General features: G+C 46.5%; 1 protein-coding gene across 2 annotated transcripts in view; it reads right to left on the bottom strand.

The window, feature by feature from the left end:
* Nucleotides 1-8,628: 8,628 nt before the first annotated feature.
* Nucleotides 8,629-23,034, bottom strand: part of Tert (telomerase reverse transcriptase) — a 24,317-nt gene continuing 9,911 nt past the window's right edge. The window contains exons 6-16 of one of the 2 annotated variants that reach the window (XM_031360250.1): nt 22,031-22,189; nt 20,302-20,403; nt 19,481-19,566; nt 17,395-17,508; nt 17,049-17,120; nt 15,096-15,284; nt 13,247-13,373; nt 12,714-12,775; nt 10,337-10,461; nt 9,966-10,103; nt 8,629-9,468 (exon numbers count right to left, since the gene is read on the bottom strand). In XM_031360250.1, the coding sequence (XP_031216110.1) occupies nt 9,365-9,468; nt 9,966-10,103; nt 10,337-10,461; nt 12,714-12,775; nt 13,247-13,373; nt 15,096-15,284; nt 17,049-17,120; nt 17,395-17,508; nt 19,481-19,566; nt 20,302-20,403; nt 22,031-22,189 (1,278 nt within the window). In that variant the 3' untranslated portion in view covers nt 8,629-9,364. Of the gene's footprint in view, nt 9,469-9,965; nt 10,104-10,336; nt 10,462-12,713; nt 12,776-13,246; nt 13,374-15,095; nt 15,285-17,048; nt 17,121-17,394; nt 17,509-19,480; nt 19,567-20,301; nt 20,404-22,030; nt 22,190-23,034 lie in introns of those variants that run through there. The other variant, XR_004115722.1, reaches the window with a different exon arrangement.

Raw genomic sequence — 23,034 nt, 5'->3', positions numbered from 1 at the left:
AGAGAGAGAGAGAGAGAGAGAGAGAGAGCAAGCTGTACTAATATAAGAAATTATTTGGAATAAAACTTCCATTTTGAATACTGGTCAAGTAAAGTTTAAGTTCCCAAGACCTCCCTGGGAACTGACATGCTACTTGACAGAAAAAGACATGTACATGGTAGCTGACATCCTAGTTTCCCAGTTAAGACATGAATGTTATCTAAGTCCCATTCTGGCAGATAAGTTAAGACATAAGTATTAGACAATACAAGCCCCCTGCCACAGTTGAATACCCCAACCAATGGGAGCAGTATAAGTGTACAACAAAGACATGTTCCTAAGGAAATCCTCTATCCCTAAATCCTGATTGATGGAATACCTTGGTACAGATGTTTATGGATTTTAGGCTTAAAAACCCTGTAGGGTCTTAACTTGGGGTCACGGCTCAGTTCATGAATCTGGACCATGGCCCTGATCAATCAGTCCTAGGGTGTATGCTCAATAAACTATCCCTGTCTGACTGAGATCAGAGTTTGCATAGTTTGTGAGGCGATTCCTAGACCCCAACACTGCCTCCTTCATCTTTTTCTTCTGTTCTCTCTTAAGTAGCTCCCTTTCTTCTCTCTTCTTGTGAGAGTTGGGCATATCCTGTTCTGTCAAATCTTTCTCTTATTTGCCACCTGTCTGCCACTCAATTAGAAATCACTTTCAAAGTTGAGTGCTTCCTTTTACAAACTAATTTCACATTCATTGTTTGGGATTAAAGATATGTAGTAAGGGTGTCTGTATTACAGCCAGAGGAACTAAAGGTGTGTGCTAAGGGAGAACCACATCACAAGTACAAACACGTTTTTACAGTAAATAACACAATCTTGTGGTTCACAGTGTGATCAAATATCTTACATCAGTCTATGGCTCTTGGAGGAAGCATTTTCAGCTCTTTCTCTCATACACACACACACACACACACACACACACACACATGGATTCAGGTGGGATGTTTTAAATACTACCAATGCCAACTGGAAACTTGGCATGTTTATTAGGTACAGCACAGGGAAACAGTTGGCTAGTCTCAGTACAAGGTCTCTTCAGGCAATTTTAGGAGGAAGTTGCAGTTGCTAATCTTTGTACACACTGATCATCTTCATAAACACTCATACTCAACATCCCAAGGAACGCTTTGCTGTTACTCTTAAGCCTGGACAATTTGGATAATGGCTTTGCTATAGGTCTGAGGTGTGGAACCCTCCATCACCATGTCAAAACATATATCCTCTTAGAGCTTTTTCAACTCCCTACACACCCCTCCCTATGGTATCTTTTTACTTTCCTAGTTTCTGCAGTTACTCCAGGTTATATAGTAACATATGAAGATTTTGAGCTAGGAATGACAGATGAGAGAGAACATGTGGCATTTGTCTGTCTGGATATGAGTTACTATGGTACAATCAGTCTAAGCTAATCCAAGATTTGCTACAAATAAATGAGAGTCAGACACTGGTTATTTTATTTGGCTTTGACAATCACTGGGGAGTAATCCCTAGTACTTTTCTAACTTCTGGCCTTGCTACCTCTGCCACGTACTCATGGTCCATCTCCCCTCATGGTGGCTTCCTCCTCCTCCTCTCTTCTCCACCCCCAGTCAGGTAACTCAAAGCCCCTCTAATTCCTCCAGTAATTGGCTGTAGCCAATTTTATTTAACCAATAGTTTCAAATCAAGGAAAGACATTTGTACCACAAATGCTTGTAAACATGAGAATTCATTGGTAGGCCTAGACCTTCAGGTACAGAATTTAGCATTGCCATACACAGCAATAGACCAAACTTCAGCAAGTTACCCCACTTGATGTCTCCTCTAGTTCTCTCCCTTTACCTTCAAATTTCACAATTTTTTTCTTTACAGCTGAATAGTATTTCATTATGTATATGTACTACATTTTCATTATCCATTCTTCTTCTATTCAAAGACATGTAGGTTCTAGTCTCCATTTCCTAGCTATATTTAATAGACAGTAATGAACATGGGCATGCAAGTACCTGTGAAGGATACTGAATCCTTTGGGCATATGACAAGCAGTGATATAAGTGGACCATGTGTATGATAGATTTATTTCTAGATTTTTCATAATTCTCTATACTGATTTCCACAGTTGCTACATCGTTTGTAGCCCACAATGAATGTAGATGGTTTTGCCCACATCCTTACCAGCATTTGTTGTTGTTTATTGACTGTCTTAGTCAGGGTTTCTACTCCTGTACAAAACATCATGACCAAGAAGCAAGTTGGGGAGGGAAGGGTTTATTCAGTTTACACTTCCACATTGCTGTTCATGGCCAAAGGAAGTCAGGACTGGAACTCACACAAGGTAGGAACTTGGAGTTAGGAATGGATACAGATGCCACAGAGGAATGCTGCTTACTGGCTTGCTTTCCCTGGCTTTACAGCTTGCTTTCTTATAGAACCCAAGACTACCAGGCCAGGGATAGTACCACCCACAATGGGCTAGGCCCTTCCCCATTGATCACTAATTGAGAAAATATCTTACAGCTGGATCTCATGGAGGTATTTCCTCAAGGGAGACTCCTTTCTCTGTGATAACTCCAGCTTGTGTCAAGCTGACACACAAAAACAGCCAGTACACTCAACTTAGTTGTTCTGACCAGGGTGAGATAAAAGTTCAAAGTTGTTCTCATTTGCATTTTCTGAATTGCCAGGAATGATGAACATCTTTAAGTTTTTAAAAGCCATTCTTAGTTCTTTTGAGAACTCTGATCAAATCATATCCACAGCCCATATTCTGAATGGCTTAGCGGTCTATGGACTGTTTTTAGAGTTCTGTATATGGTGTGGGTATTCATCCCACTGGATGTATGACTGGCAGATTCCCTCTCACTGCTGCCTTCCTTTTCTTCTGACTGTCTCCTTATCTCTGCAGAAGCATTTTAGTTTTATGAGGTCTTACCTGTCAGCTGTTGGCCATAATTCCTGGGCAAATGAAGTCCTATTCAGAAAGTCCTTATTTATACATTTATCTTGTAGGGTAGGGCCTATCTTTTCTTCTAGCCGTTTCAGATTTTATATTGAGTTTTTTGGGATAGCCTTGGCTGTCCTGGAGCTCACTCTGTAGCTCATACTGGCCTAAAACTCAGAGATCTGCCCTGCCTCTACCAGAAAGTGCTGGGATTAAAGGTGTTTGATACCACTGGTGACAGTACTTTTTATTTTTTTCTGTCTTCTATTTCTCTGAAGAATGTTGTGAGGTTTTTATTAAGCTTGTGCTGCAGCACAAGTATTTGCCTTTGGTAGGATGGTTATATTTTCACAATAGTAATTTTACCAATCTGTTAACATGGGAAGTTTTTCTGTTTTCTAGTGTCTTCAATCTATTAAGGGATTTAAAGTTTTCATGGTAGAGGTCTCTCATCCCTTTTGTTAGGTTGTTGTGGTTTGAAGGAGAATGGCCTTTGTAGGTTCATATATTTGAATGCTTGACTCCTAGTTAGTGGAACTGTTTGGGAAGAATTAGGAGGTATGCCTTGGAGGAGGGGTGTCACTAGGGGTGGGCTTTGAGGTTTTACAAGCTCATGCTAGACCCACTCTCTGTCTATCTGTCTCTAGTTTCTCTCTGCCTGGTACTTGTGGGTCAGATGTGAATGTTCTCAGCTACTGCCCCAATGCCATGTATGCCTGTCATTATGCTCCCTGACATGATCTTTATGGGCTAACCCTCTAAAACTGTAAATAAGACCCCAAATAAATGCCTTCCTTTATAAGTTGCCTTAATCATGGTTTCTTCACAAAAAATACAACAGTAATCAAGTTAGTACCAGGGACTGTGGTGCTGCTGTACAAGCCTTGGCATTCTGTTGTTTAGAGAAATATAAAAGACGTTGGACTAGAAAAATCAGTTAAATGCTGTAAGTGGGGCTCAATACACTGCCCTAGTAGGAGCATGGAAGATGGTCGTGCTGAGAGCATTGTGGATCATGGAGGCTCAGCAGGCTCAGCTCAAGAGGTTTCAGAGGGGGGAAAATATTAGCAGCCACGCTAAAGACCATTCTTGTGATATTTTTGCAAAGAAAGTAGCTGATTTTGTCCTTGCCCTAAAAATCTGCTTGAGGCTCAATTGAAGACTTTTTGAATTAGTGTCTTTGGCAGTGGAGATTTCAAGACAACCTAGTATAGACTGCATCATGTGTCACATGGTTATTAGTGACCACTCTTATGTAGGGCTACAGCGAAAAAGAGTTAGAGGGGTAAAAACAAATATAAAGTTCAAGGCAATAAAGAGCACCAGGGGACAATGTTGGAGCCAGGCCTTGTGCTCAAAAAGATGGGAAGCCCTGATGATAAGTGGAATAAATGAAGTGGTACCTTCAGGGAGAAACTCTACCCAGTTAAGCCTGAAACCTATGAAAGGCAAAGGCTGAAGTCCACCTAAAAATAAAAATCACCAATAGATCTAAGCTTATGCAAACTTAAGTCATGGAGGGGCCAGGTTTTAGCCAAAGCAAGCAGAACAACTTGGCAGTATCAGCCACAATGTTCCCACCTTATCAAGGAAAATATAGGTGGAGAGGAGTTGTAGGATCATCTTCTGTGGTTAAGGAAAGCAGCTGAGGCCAGGCGTGTGCCAGGGGATTCCTTCATGGAGACCGGAGAAGCTATCACATGAAGCTGTGAAGATAAAGTCTGAATTGCATTAGAGACCCTAAGATGTTGGAAATGTCAAAGTCATGGGATATTTGGCAAGGAGAGCTGCAGCCAGGGTATGGAACCAGCCTAAGAGAAAGAAGTGTGTTGCAATCAACAAAGCTGGAAGGAGTGGGATACAGAGAGATATCTAATAAGCCCACTTTTCTAGTAAGTGGGCACAGAGATATAGAATTTGGAATTTGCCCTGCTGGGGATGGTTTTGCTTTGGTCCAGCAGTTTCTCACTATGCCCCCTTTTCCTCTATTTTTGAATCAGTATATTCTGTGCCATTGTACGTTAGAAGTATATAATTTGCTTTTTGATTTTATAGCGGCTTACAATTAAGAGATTGCCTTGAGTCTCAGAAGAAACTTTGGACTCCCCCAAGCCCAAGCAAGTTTTCTGTATAGCCTTGGCTGTCCTGATTAAGCTGGCCTTGAACTCAGGATATACTTGCTTCTGCCTCCCAAGCGCTGGGACTAAAGTTGTGTGCCACTACCACCCCGTAGGAACTTTAGAACTATGGGGACTTTTGAATTGGACTGAATGCATTTTACATTATGATGTGGCTATGTAAGGAGAAATTAAAGCTTTAAACCTGTGCTGATTAGGAAGAAAAGTTATGGGCCTAAGAATCCATCACAAACTGGCCACACAGACCTGGGAAAGAGCAAACAAGTTGTTAGATATCATAAGAGCTGGCAGGTCAAGAAAACATAAAACTATAAACATAGAGGAAAACATGTCTAGGCAAACGAGGACATGTCCAAGGCCCAGGCCTGCAAAGACGTGCCTGGCAGACACTAAGTAATGGACCATCTGGTCCTCTCAGATATGGTTTAAGGTCAGATGCTCTGTTGACTCAGATTAACACCAACCTTAGGAATTTTCCACTCTGTTCTGTACGTAATAGTTAATATTTGAACTAGCCAATCATGTATGACCACACTGATCCCTTTGTTCCCTCAGACCTTTTTTCCTATAAAAACCTCTAACTTTCAAGCCTCGTGGTCGGCTCCATTATCTCCTGCGTGAGATAACTGTGGTGCCGAACCAGGGCGTCCTGAAATTAAAATATACCTCTTGTAATTACATCAAGATGTGGTCTCTTGTGATTCCTTGAGTGTACGTCCTCCACCTTGGGGGTCTCCCCCAGGGGTCTTTCAGCTACAAGTCTATGTGGGTCAAGGAATAGAATGTGGTGGTATGAATGAGAATGGCCCCCATTGGCTCATATACTTGAATGTTTAGTTCTCATTTGGTGGGCCTGGATCAGGAGGTGTGGCCTCACTGGAGGAGCTGTGCCACTGGGAGGAGGCTTTGAGGTTTCAAAAGACTCTCACCGGTGCAAACTTGTACACCCACTGTGGAAATCAATATGGCAGTTCCTTATGAAATCAAGAATGATTCACTTATACCACTGTTTGGTATATACTCAAAGGCCTGGGAAAGAGCAAACAAGTTGTTAGATATCGTAAGAGCTGGCAGGTCAAGAAGACATAAAAGGACGCTTCATCTTACCACAATAACACTTGTTCAACTATGTTTATTACAGCTCTACTCATAATAAATAGCCTGCAACTGGAGACAACCTAGATGACCCTAGATAGAAGAATGGATAAACAAACTAGTAAATTTACACAATGAAGTATTAATCAGACATCAGAAAAAGAGACATCATAGAATTTTCAGGTAAATGGATGGAACAATACTTCATCCTGAGTTAAGTATCCTAGACTCAGAAAGACAAATATGGTATGTATCTACTTATTATATGTGGATATTAGTTGTGAAGTCAGTGATAACCAAACTGCAAACTAAAGAACCACAGAGGTAGCCGGGTGGTGGTGGTGCACGTCTTTAATCCCAGCACTTGGGAGGCAGAGGTAGGCGGATTTCTGGGTTCGAGGCCATCCTAGTTTACAGAGTGAGTTCTAGGACAGCCAGAGCTACACAGAGAAACCTTGTCTGGAAAAACCAAACCAAACCAAACCAAACAAAACAAAACAAAAACAAAAAAACACCGAGGTTAGGTATAGAGGATGGAACTGGGGGTGGGCACATGGATCTCCCTGGCTGGGGAGATAGAAGTGATTTTATGGGTGGACTGTGGGGTGGAGAACAGGAGATCAGGTAGGGTGGGGGAGAGGAGATAGAGTTGAGGGAGGGAATTCAGAGAAAGACAGCTGGAACTGATGGGCATTTGAGGGAGGATATGGAAGCCTAGTGTGGCAGAAGCTTCCTAAAATGTATGAAGATGATCTTAATGAGATCTCCTAATAATGGGGGATACTGAGTCTCAACTAGTCATCTCTTGTCACCAAATGGGACATCTAGTAAAGGGGCTGGGGTGTATTCAATTGAGTTGTTGCCTAAAGTGGGGTCCCATACTCCCCAAACAGCCCAGGGCTGTTGCTGAGGGAGTAGGTTGTTTCTTGCAAACTGACAGCAAGGTCCCATTGCTGAGGATAACACCCACACAAATCATGGGACACGGAGAAATCAAGCTGGCACCTACATGGAGCCTTCACCTCTACGTTCTAGTGTCTCTGGTATGGGAAGGCACTCTGCAGGCTACCAAAAGAGAAATGTAAACACCAGCCCAGCCACAAAACCTCTGATCTACAATTTGTCTTACCCATAAGACATGCTAGGGCAATGGTGGCACAGAACTAATGGGAGTAGTCAACCAATGTCGGATTTGACTTAAGGATTTCATCCACATGATGAAACCCATACCCAACAGTGCTTGGATCACCAAGAACCAGAGACAAGATAAGCCAGAGAGCCAGGCAAAACCTCTTCATTTTCCTTTCCTCAGAACTCAGGGAAGCCCAAGGAAGGGGAGGCAGAAAGAGTGTTAAGAGCCAGAGGGAATGGAGGACACCAGAAGAATAGGGCCCGCTGAATCAACTAAGAACGGCTCATATGAACCCACAAAGACTGCAGAGCCAGCACATATATAATATATGTTCTGCACTGCACCAGGTCCTCTACATATATAATACAGCTTTCAGCTTAGTATTTTTGTGGGATTCCTGAGTGTGTGAGTGAGTCTGGTTCTTGTGCCTACTTGTGGGCTCTTTTTCTTCTGTTGGGTTGCCCTGTCCAAAAACCTGTCATGCGAAGGTTTTTGTTTTATCTTATATTTTATTTTGTCATGTTTGGATGTTATCTCTTAGAAGCCTGTTTTTTTCTAATGAGACAGAAGGGAGTGGATTTGGAGGAGAGGGGAGGTGGAGACAAACTGGGTGCAGTGGAAGAGAGACTGTAATCAGGATATATTATATGATAAAGGAGCTATTTTTTTTAAAAAAGATTTATTTATTATTATATAGATGCACCAGAAGAGGGAGTCAGATCTCATTACGGATGGTTGTGAGCCAACATGTGATTGCTGGGATTTGAACTCAAGACCTTCGGAAGAGCAGTCAGTGCTCTTACCCGCTGAGCCATCTCACCAGCCCCAAGAGTAATTTTAATAAAATGGTAAAAATGAGAAAAGGAAGGAAGGAAGGAAGGAAGGAAGGAAGGGAGGGCAAAGCAAAAGGAAGGAGTTAAGACCTCTATTGTGTGGGCTCAGCAAAGGGAATGGTTCAAAGATGGCAGACTCATAAAACTTGAGGAAGGAATCAGGTTAGAGCAGGGAAAAAATTAGTTTATGTAAAAGATATGGGCTGGCAGTTTGAATGGGGCTTTGTGATGAAGGGTGAATAATGTGGAATCAATGGTTAGTAATTCAGGAAGCAGGCTGGGGAATAGTGGCCTACGCCTTTAATCCCAGATCTGGAGAGACAGAGGCAAGTGGATCCAGGTGAGTTTGAGGCCAGCCTAATCTATGAGTGAGTTATAGGACAGTCAAGATCTACAGAGGGAGGGTGGTCAGAAAACATTATGAGCAGAAGTCCTTCTGAATGGTAGTTCAAATTAGTATGATGACAGAAAGCAATTCAATGCTTTACTCTTTATTTCAGTACAAGTACACCTCACCCTATTTTGTCCTCACAGTTATCTCAGTAGATACCCACCATGGTTACTGTCAAATGCTGCCAAGGAATCTTAGCTTCAGAGAGGTCATGGAATATCCCCAGTGTGATCCCCGTGGATTTCACTGTGGCTTGTTGGATTTTAACCTCCACCTTTCTTAATTATTTGTCAGACTACCACTGAAAATTGAAGTTAAGGGAAAAAAAGACTCCTACCATTTCCCAGATAGCTCTCTCCCTCTCTCTGCCTTGTGCTTATGGATCAAGATGTAAATTCTCGGCTACTGCTCCAGTAGAAAAATCCTGGTTTTATAAGTTGGCTTGGTGTTATCACAGCAGTAGAAAAGTAGCTACGGCAGTCACCTGAATTCAGAGTATATTCAGGCTGTAATTTAGGTTATTGGATCAATGTCAGGAATCTCACACCTGTCCATTGTGCAATGGGTGCACATCTCTTAGTGCTGGTGCTAGTGGACCCTTGCCACTAAAAGGGGTGGGATCTGCTTCCCCGACGGCATCAGGAAAGAAATCAAGCCCATTACAGGAAACGAGGTACTGGGACAAACTCCCATACTACCACCCATGACACAGAGGTTTGGAGGTTGACCTAGCCTCACAATAGACCAGTCCCTCTTGTGACAGGGACCCAAGAGTGCTGAGGCTACAATGCCCGTGTTCATCCAGCTGAAGGGGACAGGGTTAATCCAAAATGGTCTGAAAGTCTGTGCTTAGGGCTGGGTCAGCTGCAGTCTTAAGGATGGTCATTGTCGATTCTGGGAGCTTCCGGCACAGCTGTTTTTGGGCTGCAACAGAAGATGTACTCAACTTTCATTCCAAAGGAGTGAGATAGTTCCTTAGCCTGCCTGGGTCAAGTTCTGGCCACGTGTAGGCCGGGTGTAAGCAGGAGTCCCACCCACGAACTCACTGCCACCACCACCACAGTGGGCACACAAGGACTTTAACCTTGACAATCTGGAATCAGGAACAAGACAGGAACCTGAGGACTCCCCCCACCCTCCCAATCCCCTGCATCTAGGAAGCAGTCAAGCAGAGGTGTGAAGGGACCAGGCAGGGATCAGAAGGTTCCTGAGAGTGAACTGTGTCACCCTATAGGCCTCTCCTGAAATAAGAGTCCGAACAGAGGGAGCAGGAGGGAGAAGGGAGGCTGTGGTCTAGAAGTCTAGTTCCACTCCCCTGGGGCTGCCAGACTGGGCCAATCCCCAGGAGATGGGCGTGGCATCTACAGTCTATTTTGGGTTCACCTAGGCACTCATGGTTTGGGGAGAGGGAGCTCACTCACCTGCCCTCAGAGGTCCCAGGAGACATCTGTAGATGACAGAATGAGCAGCCAGCTTGAGCAGGAAGGCTCGGTAGCAGAGCCAACGTGCGGCTTCAGGAGGAAAGGAGCCAGAGGCACCCTTGGCCTTTAGTTTCACTCCTGGGGGATCAGACAGAGGCTGAAGAACTCAGCTGGCCTCAGACCCTCATGGCCTCCAAGGAGCTCTCAACACTTTCCTGACCTGCTAGCTATGGACCCTCACGACTTCCAAGGAGCTCTCGACAAGCCCCTGACCAGGAAGGATGGTTGATGACACTAGCTCCTGAGTGAGTGCATGATGCCACGATGTCCACCCCCTCTATGAGAATGCTGGCCCTCAGCCATCTACACACCTGGATTCTTGACCTTCAGGATGGAGTAGCAGCAGGATGCTTGGTTGGAGATGATGTCCAGAAAGAATGCAGGGTTCTTCCTTACATGCTGGTCAAAGGGAAGCTGAATCACACATGCATGGAACCTGGGTGGGAGCCATAGTGGAGGGAAAGAGGCCCTGGTAAGTGTGCACATGTATAGGCACAAGCACAAGCTCTTATCTGTGCATACATGTGAATTATATACAGAGATTTATGTGCATCACATCATATAACTGCATGTACAAATGAACTTACAACTACAAGTAAACACACAAGCATGTGTGTGTGTGTGTGTGTGTGTGTGTGCACATCTCTTCATTCCTGTATAATGCTATGTAACTAGTCCCTTCCCAGGTGCCCCGTGCACCTGCTACATCATATCACATCGGGGGTAGGCTGCCCAACACTGAAATTGTGTCTTTAAGCTCTTCCCCACACCCAGCCCTAGTGACCAGGGAGGTTACTGAAGAGGCAGCCAGATCCACAGCGCCATAAATCTGACCTGTGGTTGGTGTGACTATCTGCCAACTCCCGGGCAGAATGGTGCCCTCTGCTACAGCCCTGCGGGGCAGCTCTCCTTTCATGAGTCAAGGGAAACCAATCCCATCCCTACAGGAAACCTCAGAAGGAAGGACCTATGTATGCTGTGTGCCCATGGTCATGTAGAGTTGTGACTGTGTAACGAATGAACGACATGGGTCTGGTCTAATGCACCTGACTTCAGATGCAGATAACCGAGGCGTAAGTCAATGTGTAGGGCACCACGATGCCCAGGCTGCTTTCAGCTGGGAGCTTGTTGTGTCTTCTGGTGTCAGACTGGTGACACTATCAGCAATAGCTCTGGTTCTCTGCTTTCTGGGGTTCTGAATCCCCCTGCTTCCCTTCCCCTTCCTACTCTTTCTGAGGTGCTTTTTTTTGGGGGGGGACTCCTTTTTTTATGTTGTATTTCTATTTTATTTAATTTTTTTATTAGATATTTTCTTTATTTACATTTTGAATGATATCCCCTTTCCTGGTTTCCCCTCTGAAGAAAACCTGTTCCCTCCACTCCCCCTGCTCACCAACCCAACCTCTCCCGCTTCCTGGCCCTGGCATTTCCCTACACTGGGGCATAGAGCCTTCACAGGACCAAGGGGCTCTTCACCCATTGATGACTGACTAGGCCATCCTCTGCTACATATGCAGCTGGAGCTATGGGTCCCTCCATGTGTACTCTTTGGTTGGTGGTTTAGTCCCCGGGGGCTCTGAGGGTACTAGTTAGTTCATATTGTTGTTCCTCCTAAGGGGCTGCAAACCCTTCAGCTCCTTGGGTCCTTTCTCTAGCTCCTTCATTGGGGACCTTGTGCTCAGTCCAATGGATGGCTGTGAGCCTCTACTTCTGTATTAGTTGGGCACTGGCAGAGCCTCTCAGGAGACAGCTATATCAGGCTCCTGTCAGCCAGCACTTGCCAGCATCCACAATAATGTCTGGGTTTGGTGATTGAATATGGGAAGGATTCCCAGGTGGGGCAGTCTCTGGATTATCCTTCCTTCAGTCTCTGCTCCATACTTTGTCTCTGCAACTCTTTCCATGTGTATTTTGTTCCCCCTTCTAAGAAGGATTGAAATATCCACACTTTGGTCTTCCTTCTTCTTGAGTTTCTTGTGGTTTGTGGATTGTATCTTGGGTATTCCGAGCTTCTAGGCTAATGTCCACTTATCAGTGAGTGCATACCATGTGTGTTCTTTTGTGATTGGGTTACCTACTCAGGATGATATTCTCCAGACCCATCTATTTCCCTAAGAATTTCATAAATTCATTGTTTTTAATAGCTGAGTAGTACTCCATTGTGTAAATGTACCACATTTTCTGTATCCATTCCTCTGTTGAGGGACATCTGAGTTGTTTCCAGTTTCTGGCTATTATAAATAAGGCTGCTATGAACATAGTGGAGCATGTGTCCTTATTACATCTTAGAGCATCTTCTGGGTATATATATGCCCAGGAGTGGTATAGCTGGGTCTTCAGGTAGTACTATGTCCAATTTCCTGAGGAACCGCCAAACTGACATCCAGAGTTGTTGTACCAGCTTGCAATGCCAACATCCACTCCTGTCTCAAGTCCATAGGCTCTGGTTAGCACATAAGGTTAAATGTGCTCTCAGCACAGGGAGACCAGAAAGGTTCTTATCTTACAAATATGGGGTTGTGTGGAGACTCAACTAAATGCTGCTTTTTCCTGACTGCATTTCAGCATGCCACCCAATCAGGGGGAGCAAACAGCTGCTCTGCCTTGAGCTTGAGAGACCCAGCAAACATCACGGCTGGCATTTCTGGTCTGTGCCTCCCTCTAGTGGTGGCACAGCCCATGGCTCACCTGTAGGCCTGAAGCAGGAAGATCTTGTAGATATTGATGCAGACTGTCTGGAGGCTGTTCACCTAAAGTCCCAAGAGAAAGAGAACCATTGGTAATGTCCCTGAAGTCCCACATGAACACTTTCTGTGTTGCTGCCAAATAGGGTAAGAAAGCCACTTGTGGAGAAATCCCAGAAAATTGAGCCAGGCCCCCTGGGGAAGAAACAGAAAGGAGGAAGCAGGAGAGAGCTGAGACCAAAGCCCACCACAGTGGCCTTTCCTGGACAGAGACCTCAGCAGCCATGGCCTAAGAGTCCAAAGCCAAGGTCAGGATCCAGGGAACCTCTCTCTCTCTGTGGGAGCATATGTCAGGATTGGAAAGTGATAGGGATAAGCAGGGTGAACGCTCCGGGTCTTCAGTTCACGTCCACCTTTCTACATGTTCCTCACATACACACCTGTACACACACACATGCATACCCATGAAAACCCCCCGCCCCCAGAACAGGATCTACACTAAGATCCAACAGATGAGGTGGCTGCCTGTTTGCTCACCTGCAAGTCTAGAAACAGACCTTGACACTTCAACCGCAAGACTGACAGGAGCTTGTTCCGCATGGTCTTCCCAGCCTTGAAGACGCTCTGGAAGGTGAGGCTCATCCTAATTGAGGTCCGGGCATAACTGCAGCGCAAAGGCATCCTGTGTGATTCCCACACTAGCTCCTCCTTCCACCTCTTGCCCCTCTCTGCCACACACCGTGGCTTAGATGGGGTTGGACCTTCACACATGGAACCGATTCCAGGTCTTGGGACTTGCTTATAGCACCACCAGAAGCCCTGGATAGCTAAACCCAACCAGAAGTAGTGAACAACATCTATTTTATCTGGGATGAGATTACCGGACATATTTGCTCATCAGTGGCAAATAAGAACTGTGAAAATTCAGTTCAGAGGGAACTGTGAACCTGACAGGAAGTCACAACCCTGTGCTTCTTTAAGTGGCTGCAGCCTGACACAGAACCTTCCCAGCACAAGGCTGTGATTGGAGGAGATCTTGGTGACAGCAAACAGCAAGGGAATGCCTACAGTGGTGTCGAACCATCTGCAGACATCAGGATGCATCTTGGTCACCTTGGGACAACAGATGGGACTGGGACGTGCGCACGACAAGGTTAAGGGGTGGTGCCTTCTTGTCATCCAGTGACTTCGCATCATCCTCAAAGATGAATATAAGCGAGAGGTACAGTTACCTCTGTCAGGTGTCTTATTTCTATACTAGTGTGGATGCATGCCTGTGCATGTGGGTGGAGGCCAGAGGAAGAGGTGTCCTGTTCCATGACACTCCTCGGGGTTCTGTCAGCTCTCATCACCCTTTGCATGTGAGCTATGGTTTGGGGAGAAGAAATTCTTACCATTATGCTTTCCCTTTAGGATGCTGCTAGTTACTCTGACTGACCTCCAGGCACACTGTCCCTGGCTCAGGCAGAAGGATACTGAGCTCAGATGATGGACCCACACCGAAGACTCAGAGGTTGAGCTCACTGCCACTCTTAACATGGACTGACTCTGGAAGCAGGGACCTTCTGGTCTACCTATGGTCTCTAGTGGCCTCTGTCCAAGGCCAGCCTGGCTTCCTAAGGGTGTGTTGTCTTCAGGCTCTAGTATTAGAGGGGAAATTCTTTTTTAACTGACTTTCCCATGACTCCATGACACCCAAGAGTACCAGGGGCTGGAGCAGATAAACTGGTGTGCACAGCACTGCGTTGGGGGCTAGAGCACCAAAAGTGGGTCTCAGAGGGGTAAAGTCAGGAAGTCTGAGCTGAGTCCCAGGGACTGGACCAATTTAGCATACAAAGGCAGGGAGGCTGAGGAGCCCAGGCCTGTGAGGGCACTGTACAGATAGATGGCTTATCTGCACCCAACTCTTCCCTTACAATGTGACACTCCAAAGAGCACAATGGTGACAGGGAGTTTGGATCTGAGCTCAGAACAGACAGCTGTCTACATGGTGGGTTGTCAGTCTCCTACCATAAAGTCATACTTCTCACTCATAAAAAGAAATGGCCCAGCTCTTTTTACCTGTATCTATCTCAAATCTGTCCTATCTACATTGATCCAACATCTGGGCTGTGAGTTCTTGGTAGATGGAGACCAACTCCTATCCCCTCCCAGCCCCTTGTACTTCATACAGAGGAGGGCCTTGGCTCCATGGTCTGCAGGAGACTTGGGACAAGGCTGAAAATGTTCTCATATTGCCCATGCCCATCTCCACGAAGAAAGGAAACACCTTTTGGCCTCTATCACTTCAGGCCTCATGGTCACTTGTGTCTAGAAGCAGGACACAGAATGCAGTCCCCACAGCACCATCTGCTCCTATGACATCATGGCTCCTCAGTGTGCTTACCCTGAGTAGTCACAGAATACCTCCAAAGTCTGAGTGTCCAGCAGTAAGCCACACCAGGGAAACAGGCAGTGAGCAGGCAGCTGGTGTGGAGCTGCATCACCCAGGGCATCAGTCTCCACAGGGAAGTTCACCATTGTCTTCTGCAAGTTTATCATGCATCCATATTCGGGAACGCCACGGACCAAGGTGCTGAATAAGAGAAGGAGCATTGGTTATGGGAGCCTGGAGGTACCCAGCACATGCCACAGAAGTTCTCAGAGGTGCTCTGGGACCAGAGAGAGCAGATGCTTGTGGGTACCCCGATGGAACACCAAGCACTTGCTCTGGACTGTCACCTAGCTCCCGTCTTCTGTGTAAGCAATGGAGCAATATGGCCATCTGGCCAGGCCTCAGACAAGTGGAAAGTTTCACATGACTCTGTGGGTCATATCCTAGCATCCATGTAGCAAGGCATCCTCTCCCTGTGACCCCCCAAAGCCTATTTTCTTGTAGCTACTTTGGGATGCTTATAGATATGTATTGCTTCCCCTATCAGCAAGTGCTAAGTAATAGACTGCTTGCCTATGGATAGACCTCCCCAGTAAGTTGAAGGCAGAGGTGTATCTTCCCTCCCCCAAGGTGAACTCACAGCAGCACTCTAGCTCCTGTACCATGAGTGTAGCTACTTGATACAATCCATTATCTGTGCGTTCTACATCCTTGTGACTGGCCAGCCCTTGCAGTAAGCCTTTCCCTACAGGTGTCTATGGACAAGCCCACCTAGCAGCCCCTCCTGGTTGCCCTGACACTTACCCGGAGCATCCTGACATTGCCCTGACAAGGTCTTAAGGGCAAAACTGACTTCTGAAAATCTCTTCAACAGCAGCAGCATCTTCTGTCCTCAGAGGCCACTGTCAATGGGCCATTTAGCTCCTAAGTGCTACAGGTGTGGTGGGGCCTTCATTGGGGCTGACCTTGACAAGCATGGCCTTTGGGCTCTGGGACCCTGTGCTACAAGCACTGGAAACACCAGTACCTCAGTGGTGACAACTTCTTAGGGCTCAGTTTCACTAACTACTTTCAGGTTTCTCGTCTCTTGTCAATTATCCTAAAAAGAAGTCTACAAACTTCACAGCGCCTGAGGGGGCCTCCTCTATAATACCTGATCTGAGGACACCCTCAAACTCTGCAGTGCCTGAGGAACCTCAATGTATGATCGCTGCTTTGAAGCAAGGTCGCAGTACCTGATTCTAGTTTGAGCCACAGAAATGAACTTTACAACCAGATGTGCCCCAAACCCTGGCCTAACCTGTACATACTATAAACACAGCCTAGAATACACACCATAACCCACTAGTATGAATATTATGTAAGAAAAAAGATCACTCCTGGTGCAATAGCCACGCCTCAAAACACCAACATTTAGTAAGTCCAAATTCTCTAGTCTCTTCCTAGCAATCCCATAAAGAAAAGCGATTCCATAGAGCCTGTTCATCCAGTGCTTGTTCATGGTGTGATGTGAAGTCTCCAAGTTGTCAGGAATGTGCCCAGGGACAACACATCTCCCAGGAGGGCTCGGTGCCTCAGGCCTTGGCAAACAGCCCTTCTGTGGACTCAGCTGGGAGGGATGGGAATTAATGCCTGCTGTCGTATCTGGAGAAATACAGGCACTGACCAGGTCTCTCACCATACTGCATCCTTGCTGAGACCAAACTGGACCAGCCATGAGTGTCAGACTCTCTTCCTTGGTGCTACACGTGTCCCATGCCTGGCTGCACAGGTGAGGTGCCTCTGCCATGTTGTAGAGATGCTGCTAGGTCTTGAGCTCCATATGAGCTCCAGGCATGCAAAATTACTAACTAACCAGCACATTTATGTGCTGCTTCAGCACATTTCTATCTTATATACAGATCTATGTATATATAGACATATATCTTGATCATACAGCAGAAACATAGGCATGATGGTCCTTACCCGAGGAAGGCTTTTGCCTGGGCCAGGTGAGGTGTCACTAACAGAAAGTCATCAACAAAACGTAAAAGCAACCTGAAAAGAAGACACATGAAGAGGTCTCACAGAGCATTCACCTTTAAGTGAGCCAACCTATAACACTTTAAGTATAGAAATGCCATAGATAAAACAAAGCAAATCTTCAAAAGAAGAGAATGACAGTTTTACTGTCCTAACAGATATGGCTCTGGGACGCCTCACAGCTTTTCATGAAGTGAAGGCAATGGCCTTCACATCTGGAACACAAACCAACTAGGACACCCCCTCAGTGACCCGGCCCCTGAGAGCAGCAAAAGGAAGAAACATTTACCCATCCCGCTGCACCTCGGCAAACAGCTTGTTCTCCATGTCTCCGAAACACAGACTGCAGAGCAGGGTGGACAGGCTGGAGCCCTGGGGGATGCCCTGGCACTGCACATAGCACCTGGTTGTGGTGATGGTTATGGTCAGAAGCAGCAGCCATGGTGGGTTTCACACTTGTATCTGATACCCCTCCTCAGGTGTGCATGAATAAACAGATACGATTCAGTGAACATGCTCACAGGCCACATACACAAACAGTGATATCTACCATTGTCAGTTGCTAAGACCTAAGAAGATAACTCATTAAGTACCACCCTTATCTCTTCCATTCCCCACTCTCGCTAAAACCTGGGGTGGCGTGGACCACATCCCTGTCCACTGGCTCCACGGCTTTCTTAAATTTTTAAACAAGAATGACAAGCAGTCAGCCTCCTGAACTGGAACAACTCACACCAGATTTTTAGCAAAGGAACATTCTTGGTGATAGCCATGTGAAAAAGTTAGTGCCTTCTCAGAGAATACAATGGAACCAAGCATACATGCAGGTGCAGACACGCAGGTGCTGGCCGGGGTGGGTGTCATCAGATGGTCAGGACAAGGAGGTCACCCAGGGAGGCACCCCTCACACTAGAACCTCTCCACTAGAGTAACCATCAGGAAGCTCAGAGGCTCTGTGTGCATGGACCTGGCTTGTAAGTGTACCAAGCAGAACCACGTGAGGAGTAGTTAAGTCTCCTGCCACATGGACATGGACTCAGGAATCTGTGCTCAGTGCTATCAGGACTCTGAAGCACCCATGGCTGCACTTGTGAAATACACTCAGTTGTACACTTGTAGCTTGTGGTGTCCCAGCATGCTCATCTAGCACCTCCAATTACACCCTAATACACACATTGTGACTTTAGATAATCAGATGTTCCTTGTCTTGTTTGACTTCATCTCTAATAAGCCTGGAATTCAGTTCTGTATTGACGGTTGTCGTGGGTTCCTATCAACTCAGCAAAAAGGAGCCAAGTCTATACTGTTGTATCAGTCTCACAGGTGGGGACTTTGGGTACAGAAATTCCAACCAAATGCTCAAGCACTCAACCTCACACCAGATCCAGACACACAAAACAGGCTTTTGCAGGCTGGTGGGCTGTTAGGCAGCTCCAGCCCAGAGCAAGTCTGGGCTCTCTTTACCACAGCAGCGCTTTTTTGTTTGTTTGTTTTTGTTTTTGTTTTGTTTTGGCTTTTTTCGAGACAGGGTTTCTCTGTGTAGCCTTGGCTGTCCTGGAACTCACTCTATAGATCAGGCTGGCCTCGAACTCAGAAATCCGCCTGCCTCTGACTCCCAAGTGCTGGGATTAAAGGTGTATGCCACCATCGCCTGGTTCACAGCAGTGCTTTTTAAAGAGTACCTGTTTGTTGATTTTTTTTTTTCTCCTTAAAAATAGGTTACAAGCTGAATTATTTTACAGGGTGTTTCATATTTAGCAAATGTTAAGTTACAGAGCCTCTGAGTTCTATTGTCAAAAGCCTTTACTGCATCTATTAAGATGTTCATGTGATTTTTTTCTTTTTATCTTTAGGAGCATTTGGGTCAGTATATGTGTTTATAGACCTACAAACATCAAACCATCCTGTGCCTCTGTAATAAAGATGAATTGTTTGTTTAAAAAAAAAAAAAAGAGTTCCTGGTCTGTCTTGTAACTCATGGTAATCTTGCGCCCATGATTTAGCCATGGGCACTGTACTCTTTTCTTTGGTGCTCTGTGTGCCCCATGCCTGGCTGCATGGCTAAGGTGCCACTCTGACAAAGTGGCAACACAAGCTCGAGGCACACAAAATCATTAACTTCACTGGAGCCATGCTTATCCAGGGGCTCTTAAGGCCTCATGGGTAGGCAGCTCTGTGGCCCAATAGCCAGCAAGCAGAAGGGCAAGACAATTCTATGAAGAGGAGTAGGAGGGAGGAATGAGGAGGAGGCAGACACTCAGAGTCCTAAGTGCTGTAGCCCATCAGCAGGCACCTTGCTCAGCAGCCAGGATAGCCTCCTACCTGTCCTGACTCTCTGCCCACCCTCTGCACACTTGCCCCATGCCTGTGCCCACCTGCCACCAATCTTCACGACACTGTGGCGCAGGAAGTGCAGGAAGAAGTCAAATAGGCTGCTGCTGCTCTCATTCATAGAGATGCTCTAGAAATGCACAGAGACAGACTGGCGTGAGGACGCTGAATGCTGCACTGGGCTGCCATCAGATGCCCACTTAAGCCCAAGTGTTTATGATAAAGTCGGGGTGGAGCCAGGGTCAAGTGTCACTGAATGGCTAGGCTGAATGTGACTCAAGGTGACAGGGTATGTAACTTATAAAGTAGTGACGTAACCTTTTCTGTTTCCACAGCACTAGGTCTGGAACCTTACAGCTCACACAGTACCCGATGAACCAAAAGACGATCGTCCAAAAGTCTCAGTGAGCATGGCTGCCCCAAAGGTAGAATATTCATCAAAGAAGGTTGTGTAGAACCACTGACTTGTGCGTGGGGAGATCTGTGTGTGGCTTATGGAAACACAGCTTCTGACATAATGGGTCAAGATGGGGGCCACAGGTCAAGCCCAACTTGTCCTCCAGGAGCAGTTGAACTGTCCTTTGATCGTGAGGTCAAAACTGAGGAAAGAGATAGCTTTACTAGTTCAGCTGAGGTATGGGAGACAAGAGGGTGGGAAGGGCACTCCAAAGCATCTCTTAGCATGCCCACCTAAGTTGGAGGGTTCTGGCTATGTCATGAGGACTGCTACCAGTCCTGTTACCCTTGTTCATGGGTCCCACTACCCAGGAGCATGTTGGTCACATTCCCGCACTGAAGCAAGTAGCCAAGTAAAAGTGGAAAGCTCCCCTCCCAGGTGTGGCCCATTAATAGGAAGCCAGAGAACCTGCTCGATGACAACGGAGTTTCTCAGTGCACTGGCATCTGAGTCCTGCAGATGCTTAAGGAACTGGCTCATGTATGGCTGGAGGTCAGAGAGGGTGGTGACCTGTAAAAAGAAGGGGTGAATACTTGAGGGGAACCAGAGGGGCACATGGTTTTCTGGCAAGGACAGGCACAGCCTAACAACAGAATACCGTGGGACCACTCCATTGCCGAATCTTGTGTGGGAAAAAGAGACTCCAGCACCCCAGCAGGAGGTGCCACAGAAATAGCAGCCTTCACCATGGTCAACTTTCCTCAGGCCAGGCATCTCCATAATTGTGGTTACCAATGATTGCAATGCAAGCAGCACCCTGATTTCTCCAGAGACAATGAGTGGCCAGGGGGAAGAGCTGACAGGGTTAGGGAGGAGATGGCTTCTTCATCTTCTGCAACAGACTCTCTAGGAGGCCTGACTTTGATCAAAGTGGCCACCAAGACCTGTGTCTGCAAGACAGGATGTCCCCAGAAGGAATACAGCACCATCTACAGCACGGGAACAAGCCCAAGCATGCCAGGTGTGAGGCATCTAGAGGCATGAACACTGCAGTCTCTATGCGGCCCTGGCTGTCCTCAAACATACAATCCTTCTGCCTCATTCTCTCATAACTAGAGATCACACATTGGCCTTGAACTTTAAAATTTCCCATGTTAGACTCCATGTGTGAATATGGTCAAAAGGCATTATACACACTCAGGAAGCTATCGTAATGAAACTTATGTACCATTAACATGTGATAGCACAAAAGAAACAAAAATCCCATGTGCCAAGTGGGTTCACTGTAGTGTCAGGAGTAAAGTCAGAGTAGGTGAAGCACAAGAATTAACCTAGGAAAGAGATGCAAGATATATAGAAAATGCCTGCACTTTCAAAATAACTAACATGCTTTTTAAATTACCATGAGGTTATCAAAAATTATAATAAGTAAATGAAGATTTTGAAGAGGATGATAAAGGACTGGCGACATGTCAGAATGTGCATGGCACTACTGAGGGCTCTTAGAGAGAAACGTGTAACTTCAGGTGTTTACCTACGGCTGGTGCATCAAAGGCTCACCAAGTAAAGATAACAACAGCCAAGCCTAATGACTTAGTTCAATTCCCAGAATCTACATGGTGGATGGAGAAAACTAACTCCTGCCATGTTGTCCTCTAGCCTCTCCACAGGCGCGTGGTGGTTGCTCTGGTCAAAGCAGGGAAGGAATCTCCTGGGTGTAGTGATTACGGATATGCCCTTGGCGCAGAAGGCACATGGCCACGGCACATGGTCACACATGTACAAGGTTTGCCTGTGAGCCTTGTTTGTCCTACCTCAGGGAGAAGGAAAGGAAAGTCACTTTGTGCCTCTCCCGGGCCTACGTGCAAAGTCTTCCACCTTTCAACCTGCAGACCCCACCTGCCTACTGAAGAGGTCTCTGGATACATAAATCATTAAGCTGCCCCAGAGAGTGAGGAGAGCTGCAGGTATCTCCTGGAAGGGGATGCTCCATTGGGAGTTTCCATAGATCACGGCAGGCTGGGTCAGACAAACGATCATTGGCACCATGGACACGCGTGCCGCCATGGACATGCCACGAATGTGGACCTATCACAGCCACACCCGTGTCACCGACAGATATTAGATATCCATGACGTGAACAGACCTGTGCCACCAACATGCTCGCAGCATTGACAAGAGTCCATTATGGTCTTACCTGTCTCCTAAAGGACTTGTGGACCTGGCCTTGGCTATCTCTCCGGACCACTGCATACTTTCGGATACAGTACATGCTCCCCGAGTGCCTGATCATACTGGCAACAACCTCCATGAGCTTGTCCTGGGGGATGGCATCATATGCCCCGGTCACATCTGCCTGTAGGATACATGTGAGTACTATTAAGCATGGCTGGGTCCAGGGTCAGGGGTCCTGCTGGCTCTGTCCTTGGTGCCTAGGTTCCAACCTGCCCATAGCAAATCTGCAGGAGATAGAGAGATGCAGGAGGATACCCTATGCTTCTCCAACTACACTACCACACATTCCCATCCCACAAACTTCCTGTTCCAGACAAAGGACCCTGGGGCGCAGTGGACTTACAGTCCTCTCTCTATCCCATTGCCCCAGATTGAGTACCCTAAGACAAGGAAAGCCTACATTATCCTTGAAGACCCTCAAGGCCTACAAGGGCCCCTGGCTAACCCAGATGCTGAAGCATCCAGGCCCTGGTGGTAGTCAGGCTTGGCTACTTCTCTGAATAGGACTCAGACTCCAAAGGGATCTCCCACAGAGCAGAGCCCAGCGAGGTTGGAATGTACTGTCCAGGGAACCCATATAGAGCTAAAGACCATCCTGGAAGCTAGTTATCCCTCCAAGTCTCCAATGAGGTAGTCCTGATCCTGAGCAAACTGGAGGCCATAACATTTTTGGGGGTCAACATTCCCAATCACCAGCTTGAGGCTGCAGCAGGGTCACTGTACTGGCTGGTTTTGTGTGTCAACTTGACACAGGCTGGAGTTATCACAGAAGGGAGCTTCAGTTGGGGAAGTGCCTCCATGAGATCCAACTGTGAGGCATTTTCTCTATTGCCCCTTGTGGGTGGTGCCATCCCTGAGCTGGAAGTCTTGGGATCTATAAGAGAGCAGGCTGAGTAAGCCAGGGGAAGGAAGCCAGTAAGGAACATCCCTCCATGGCCTCTGCATCAGCTCCTGCTTCCTGACCTG

Source organism: Mastomys coucha, unplaced genomic scaffold (assembly GCF_008632895.1).
Source record: "Mastomys coucha isolate ucsf_1 unplaced genomic scaffold, UCSF_Mcou_1 pScaffold8, whole genome shotgun sequence".
NCBI classification, from domain to species: Eukaryota; Metazoa; Chordata; class Mammalia; order Rodentia; family Muridae; genus Mastomys; species Mastomys coucha.
The sequence above is the reverse complement of the archived record's forward strand: the minus strand, read 5'-3'. Positions and strand labels throughout refer to the sequence as shown.